This window comes from Centroberyx affinis, unplaced genomic scaffold (genome assembly GCF_046629955.1).
Source record: "Centroberyx affinis isolate AG114_WGS23_722 - 3 ecotype Tasmania unplaced genomic scaffold, CSIRO-AGI_Caff_v1 ptg004855l_1, whole genome shotgun sequence".
NCBI classification, from domain to species: Eukaryota; Metazoa; Chordata; class Actinopteri; order Beryciformes; family Berycidae; genus Centroberyx; species Centroberyx affinis.
Genome location: NW_027282373.1, coordinates 10,001 through 17,500, shown reverse-complemented (window position 1 = coordinate 17,500; position 7,500 = coordinate 10,001). Strand labels below are relative to the sequence as shown.

The following is a 7,500-nucleotide window of genomic DNA, read 5'->3' as shown; positions in this document are numbered from 1 at the left end:
ATGGATTGAGAGTGTTTTTGGTTCATGACACCACACACACAGCTTTGAATGGACAGAAAGACTCAAAATAAAACTCTGGAAAGTAGAATATGGAGCTTTAACATTTGACCTGTCGACATTTTCTCTCTCTGGACAACGAAGAGAGGAGTCAGGGAGAAAACGCTCCGCTCACAGCAGCCTGCTCCTCGCTGTGGGAAACGCTGCTTCACTCTTCAGGTCAAACAGAGTTTAGACCAGTCAAGCTCAGAGAGGCTGAAGTTGAGAAATGTTTGACTTGGAGCCGCAGGTTTCCCCTCTATATATTCTACTGTGGCAGGCCGCCACATAAAGATCATGACCCGCCATGCTAAAAATCTTTCCAAAATAACTGTATTTTTGGTCGGCTCAGCCTACGGTGGCCCAGACAGGCCATCAGCGCTACATAAACTAAACACACGTGACAAATAAAAAGCGCGTAAAAAAAACACGTCTGATCAAACTTGACACACGGGTGAAAAAACAATGTCCTCATGTCCTCCTGTCCCTCTGTCCTCCTGTCCTCATGTCATCCTGTCCCTCTGTCCTCATGTCCTCCTGTCCTCATGTCCTCCTGTCCTCATGTCATCCTGTCCCTCTGTCCTCCTGTCCTCATGTCCTCCTGTCCCCATGTCCTCCATGTCCCCATGTCATCCTGTCCCTCTGTCCTCATGTCCTCCTGTCCTCCTGTCCTCATGTCATCCTGTCCCTCTGTCCTCCTGTCCTCATGTCCTCCTGTCCTCATGTCATCCTGTCCCTCTGTCCTCCTGTCCTCCTGTCCCCATGTCCTCCATGTCCCCATGTCATCCTGTCCCTCTGTCCTCATGTCCTCCTGTCCTCATGTCCTCCTGTCCTCATGTCATCCTGTCCCTCTGTCCTCCTGTCCTCATGTCCTCATGTCCTCCTGTCCTCATGTCATCCTGTCCCTCTGTCCTCCTGTCCTCATGTCCTCCTGTCCCCATGTCCTCCATGTCCCCATGTCATCCTGTCCCTCTGTCCTCATGTCCTCCTGTCCTCATGTCCTCCTGTCCTCATGTCATCCTGTCCCTCTGTCCTCCTGTCCTCATGTCCTCATGTCCTCCTGTCCTCATGTCATCCTGTCCCTCTGTCCTCCTGTCCTCATGTCATCCTGTCCCTCTGTCCTCATGTCCTCCTGTCCTCATGTCCTCCTGTCCTCATGTCATCCTGTCCCTCTGTCCTCCTGTCCTCATGTCCTCATGTCCTCCTGTCCTCATGTCATCCTGTCCCTCTGTCCTCCTGTCCTCATGTCCTCCTGTCCCCATGTCCTCCATGTCCCCATGTCCTCCTGTCCTCATGTCCTCCTGTCCCCATGTCCTCCATGTCCCCATGTCCTCATGTCCTCCTGTCCCCATGTCCTCCTGTCCTCATGTCCTCCTGTCCCCATGTCCTCCATGTCCCCATGTCCTCATGTCCTCCTGTCCCCATGTCCTCCATGTCCCCATGTCCCCATGTCCTCATGTCCTCCTGTCCTCATGTCCTCCTGTCCCCATGTCCTCCATGTCCCCATGTCCTCATGTCCTCATGTCCTCCTGTCCCCATGTCCTCCATGTCCCCATGTCCTCATGTCCTCCTGTCCTCATGGCCTCCTGTCCCTCTGTCCTCATGTCATCCTGTCCTCCTGTCCTCATGTCCCCATGTCCTCATGTCCCCATGTCCCTCTGTCCTCCTGTCCCTCTGTCCTCATGTCCTCCTGTCCTCATATCCTCCTGTCCCTCTGTCCTCCTGTCCTCATGTCCTCCTGTCCCCATGTCCTCCATGTCCCCATGTCCTCATGTCCTCATGTCCTCCTGTCCCCATGTCCTCCATGTCCCCATGTCCTCATGTCCTCCTGTCCTCATGGCCTCCTGTCCCTCTGTCCTCATGTCCTCCTGTCCTCATATCCTCCTGTCCCTCTGTCCTCATATCCTCCTGTCCCTCTGTCCTCATGTCATCCTGTCCCTCCGTCCGTCTGTTAGTTTCAGCAGATGTAGGTTAGTTTTCAGCAGATGTAGGTTAGTTTTCAGCAGATGTAGGTTAGTTTTAGCAGATGTAGGTTAGTTTTAAGCAGATGTAGGTTAGTTTTAAAGCAGATGTAGGTTAGTTTTAGCAGATGTAGTGAGAACAGATTCTCGGGGAAACACGGTGAGTCGTGTGGCAGACGCTGCTGACACCAAACACTGCAGGTCACAGAGGAAAGGGTGGAGGTGTGTTCAGAAAGTGTCTGATCAAACCAAACAGGAAGTCAGAACCCAAGAGTGTTGGGATCTGACTGACTAGCAGCAGATACATACAAACTCAACTCAACTATAAACTCAACTCAACTCAACTAAAACTCAACTCAACCATAAACTAAACTCAACTCAACTCAACCATAAACTAAACTCAACTAAAACTCAACTCAACTCAACTATAAACTAAACTAAACTTAACTAAACTAAACTAAAACTCAACTCAACTATAAACTAAACTAAACTAAATTCAACTCAACTATAAACTAAACTAAACTAAACTCAACTAAAACTCAACTATAAACTCAACTCAACTCAACTCAACTCAACCATAAACTCAACTCAACTCAACTGTGAACTTAACTGAACTAAACTGAACTAAAGCAGTTTGTGTTTGTCCTGCAGCTGAAGCAGGCAGCGTACGATGAGACTGAGCCACTGAAGAGACCAGGAGAGAAAACTACAACCACCAAGAGGTATCTATCTATCTATCTATCTATCTATCTATCTATCTATCTATATACAAATAGTCAGACAGGCAGAGAGGACAGACAGGCAGGATGTCTCACCCCAACGTGTTAAATTAACACTTTCGCACCCTTCCTTTCATTCCTCCATCCCTCCATTCCCATATGTTACCCCGTTACCATGGAGACAGAGGAGAGGAGAGAGGAGGGGAGGGGAGAAGAAGAGAGAAGAGGAGAGGAGAGGAGAGGAGAGGAGAGGAGAGGGGAGGAGGGGAGAGGAGAGACGAGAGAGGAGAGGGGAGGAGAGGAGAGGAGAGGAGGGGAGAAGAAGAGAGAAGAGGGGAGGAGAGGAGGAAAGGAGGGGAGAGAGGAGAGGGAAGAGGAGAGGAGAGGAGAAGAAGAGAGAAGAGGGAGGAGAGGGAGGAAAGGAGAGGAGAGGAGAGGAGAGAGGAGAGAAGAGGAGGGGAGAGGAGAGAGAGGAGAGGGGAGAGGGGAAAGGAGAGAAGAGGAGAAAGGAGAGGAAGAGGAGAGGAGAGGAGAGGAGAGGAGAGGAGAGGAGAGAGGAAAAGGAGACAGTCTGTACTGTAGAAACCAGTCAGCCTCTCTGGTTAAACCGCACTGCTGTGGTGCTTCACCAGCAGCGTTACCATGGCGACTGCGGTCACATGGCTGGAGCAGGAAGTTGAGAGCAGAGTGACTTCCTGGTGAGATGTAAATATGCAGCAGCTTCAGACTGAAACATTCAGCAGGAGCCATGAGGAGATTTAACGTTTCCTCAAAGACTCTGAGCAGGTTTGATCCGTTCAGACTGAGCGTCCATCTGGTTCCACTCCTTCATCCAGCTGAGATTTCCTCCTCGTTAGCCGTTTTCTGTGTGGGGGGGGGTTGATTTTCCCCGAACCAATCACTAGTGACCGACGTATCTGAACCGATCACTAGTGACTGAGTATCTGAACCGATCACTAGTGACTGAGTATCTGAACCGATCACTAGTGACCGACGTATCTGAACCGATCACTAGTGACTGAGTATCTGAACCGATCACTTGTGACCGACGTATCTGAACAGATCACTAGTGACTGAGCATCTGAACCGATCACTAGTGACCGAGTATCTGAACCGATCACTAGCGACCGAGTATCTTGAACCGATCACTAGCGGCCGACGTATCTGAACCGATCACTAGTGACCGAGTATCTGAACCGATCACTAGTGACTGAGTATCTGAACCGATCACTAGTGACCGACGTATCTGAACCGATCACTAGCGACTGAGTATCTGAACCGATCACTAGTGACCGACGTATCCGGCCGCTCTGACGTTACTTCAGTCACATGATGCTGGGCATTTTCCAACTGCACCAAGAATGACAAAAATATAATCTTTGCAAAGACAATCTGTTGGTTAAGGGACGATTTCAACAAATATTATTCTGCCGAAACGCCAATGAACAAGACTAAGAGTCTAACAGCCTCGCGACTTTCTGGGGAGGGACGTGAGAACTGGAGCGAACAGGAGGGAGAGGGGTAGACAGGTGTAAGTAAGGAAGGACAGGTAACTGGGGTAGACAGTTAGGCGTGGCCATGTTCCTTAACCTGGTTAAGGTGTTAAAGGATCAGGCTGGTGTTTTTTAATGCATTGCTTACCGTCAACAAATCCTATGAAAATAACAAAATCAGCAATGATTTTGTTTTGCCAACAAGTCCCAATGCAGCCCAGTGCAGCCATGTCCCAGCAGCCACAGAACTCCATTGTATTAAAAAACGATTAAAAACCCGTCACAGAGCCATGCTGCTGCTCTGCAGCATATTTCATCATCACCATGCACCGGGCCGGACCACTTTTTCCTCAAACAACTTAATAAGCCGGCTGTAAACACGTTTTCCATCTCAGGAAAGTAGTTCCGTAGCACAGAAAATAGTCCCCGGCGTAATGAAGAATTTGTTCCTGTTTGAATTTGATTTGGTAATAACTACAACAGCCTGACTTTTCATGTAACAGTTAGCGATTTTTAAAATGTAAACTATGTCTTTGTGAGCTGAATTTAAAGGTTTTTAGCTCATAATTGGAGCCAATGACTAGAGTAGAGTAGAGCAAACGCATTGTTGATATTGTTATTTTCATAGGCTTTGTTGATGGTAAGCAATGCATTAAAAATCACCAGCCTTATCCTTTAACCTCATTGCACGAACGGTTCAAAATTTAGCCCCGCCCACATTGGCTCGATCGTTTCTCAGAGCGAGAACAAGCCGTTGACGAGGGGAACACCAGAATCTCTGAATCTATTGACTAGATGTGAAGAGAGGAGGGACGAGACTCAGGAGTCTGAACCAGACTAGATCCAGTCATGAACTGAACTGAGATTCCAATTCAATTCAATTCTGTTTGCTGAAGGTTTTTTCCAACTCCAGCTCCTCAGCTGAACTGGTCAGTTTCGTCATGCAATATTTTATAGCTCTAACCCTGCACTCCAAAATAAAGTTTTCACCTAAAGCTTAAAAAATCGTTCTAATGCTACTTTCACACAAGACTCAATTGATTGGCTTTGCTTGCTATCTTACTGACTCTGGATATTAATTATTGATCTTATTTCCATCTGTCTGTATCCAGGTCTTCTCAGCGGACTGACATGAACGATACGTACGCTGTGGTCAACAAGCCCAAACAGCCCCACCCACCCTCCACAGGCCCCGCCCACCCTCCTGTAGCCACGCCCAGGTCCAAAGATGGAAGCAGGTAGAGAAACGTTTCATGGGAGTATCTATTGAAATCGCTCTATATCTGTTTTAAAAAATAGAACAAGAAAACTTTTGTCTTTCCTTATCTCTGAAATAGGAGTGTGTGAAAGTGTTATTGCTTTATCAACCAAGGACTTAAGTTACCAACTCTCTTTTCCCAGTGAAACAGCATTTTGAGAACATCTTGCTTTGGTCATCCAATGTATTTCCTGTTGAAACAGGATGTTGGGGCGGGACGTCCTGTGGGACGGATCATTCAAAACTGTAAACCAACCAGCTGTCCATTAGGGAGAGAAAGGCAGTTTTAATTGTTCAGAAATCTGTGAAGTAACACTAAAAATACATCGATTTCCAGGAAGTAAAAGCAATGAGATTTTGATATAAAATAAAAACTAATTGTTTCTTATTGTTAAATTGGTTTATATTATGACATGGGGAATTAGATAAAAAGGCGAAAAAGTTATTTTTCATTTCATTGTGATTTTAAAAAGTGCCACATGTAATATAATTTATTTAAATTGTTGCTATAAATCAGTCGTTTGTCAGTCGGCTTCACTTATTCATATAAGATTTCATTTTGGAACCAACCTCTATTTAAGTTTCAATTAATGGAAAATCAACAATGGCTAATAACAGATAAAAAAACTCTTCCTCTTTCTGCTCCTAGTATTCTGATGCTGTTTGACTCCTCCTTGCTTTCTGCTCCTAGTATTATAATGGCACTTGACCCCTCCTCTTTTTGCTCCTAGAGCCACGCCCTCCCATCACTATGACAACGACCCCTCAGGCGCTGCGGCAGGCCCCGTCTACTCTGCAGTCAGGCCCCGGTCTAGGCCAATCAGCTTGTCTCATTCTGCCACACCCATCTATGACAAAGCAGAACCAACCAATCCCAGGCTAGGGGAGGGACCATTGTTGCTAGGCAACAACGGAGGATATTCGCTGGTGGCGGGTAAGGAGGGAAGGAAGGGAAGGTTGTAAGGGAAGGAAGGAAGGAATAAAGGGAGACTGAACGGACATTAGGAACGGTCTGGACTGAGGACTGGAGACTCGACTCGGACAGGAACTTGGTGACTAAGATTTGAAATTTAAGGACTTGGGACTCGACTGCAGCACTGCTGTCACTCCATGAAACATTTGACGTTCAATACACGCAAATATATTCAGATAACATTTGAAACTTTAAGATAACTGGCTCATTTCATTGAAGATAATAGAACAACAGAGTGACACACTGAAGTTTATTTATTGTTCTGTCCTTCCAGCTGAGCCTCAGCCACCAGCAGATGATGATTATGAATTTGTTTCCGGTCCGATGAAAGACATGACCAACTACTGTCCAGCTGGAGGCCTGGGTCAGTATGGTGCTGCTGTCGAACTCTAACTACTTCTGTTTCTGTTGCATTTCTGACAGGCTTTACAGGATCAGTTCAGTGAGTTAGTTCCTCTATGTAATGAGTCTCTTCCTCCTGTAGTTATTGGACCCACAGACAGTATTGTCTCCAGAGTCTGTTTGTCAAAATATCTCCAGAAAAGCCGTTTGTGGCTCCACAGAGAGTCCAGAGGAAACATGACTCGGTTCCTCCCACAGAACTAGAACAGATAGATCAGTTATTCCCATTAAAATCAGCGTTCCTGGACGGTCTGAGCGGCGGCCATCTTGCTGTGACCCGTTGGACTAGCTTCTGTATAAAGCGACTCACAGCAAGTCACTGAGCTGAGAGGTTTTACAGCAAGAACCAAAGCAGCTTCTCTGTCTCCTTGCTGCCATGGATTGCTAACATGCTAATGCTAACATGCTAATGTTGACTAGAAGAGCTAGAGAGAGAAGTCCAGTCTGTGATGAAGCTAACGTTAGCCTCGTCGCTAACGTTAGCTTCCGGTTGAGTTCTGACAGTTTGCTAACAGACTCGTCTGCTCAGTTCTCACAGTGTGACAGACTTTACAGCCTTAATGTCCAGACTGTGTTGTCACCATAGCAACTAACACTTAAAATTACATAATCACCATTTCATGCTGAACTGGACAAATTATCTGTGGTTCCTCCGTTA

At 46.7% G+C, this 7,500-nt stretch overlaps 1 protein-coding gene across 1 annotated transcript in view; it reads left to right on the top strand.

Annotated features, from left to right (window-relative positions):
- Nucleotides 1–7,500, top strand: part of LOC139666188 (tyrosine-protein phosphatase non-receptor type 18-like) — a gene marked incomplete at its 5' end in the record, with an annotated part of 18,910 nt that overhangs the window by 10,355 nt on the left and 1,055 nt on the right. Inside the window, 4 exons of the mRNA XM_071545320.1 lie at nt 2,649–2,719; nt 5,322–5,447; nt 6,199–6,401; nt 6,715–6,804. Coding sequence (XP_071401421.1) covers nt 2,649–2,719; nt 5,322–5,447; nt 6,199–6,401; nt 6,715–6,804 — 490 coding nt within the window. The remainder of the gene's footprint in view (nt 1–2,648; nt 2,720–5,321; nt 5,448–6,198; nt 6,402–6,714; nt 6,805–7,500) is intronic.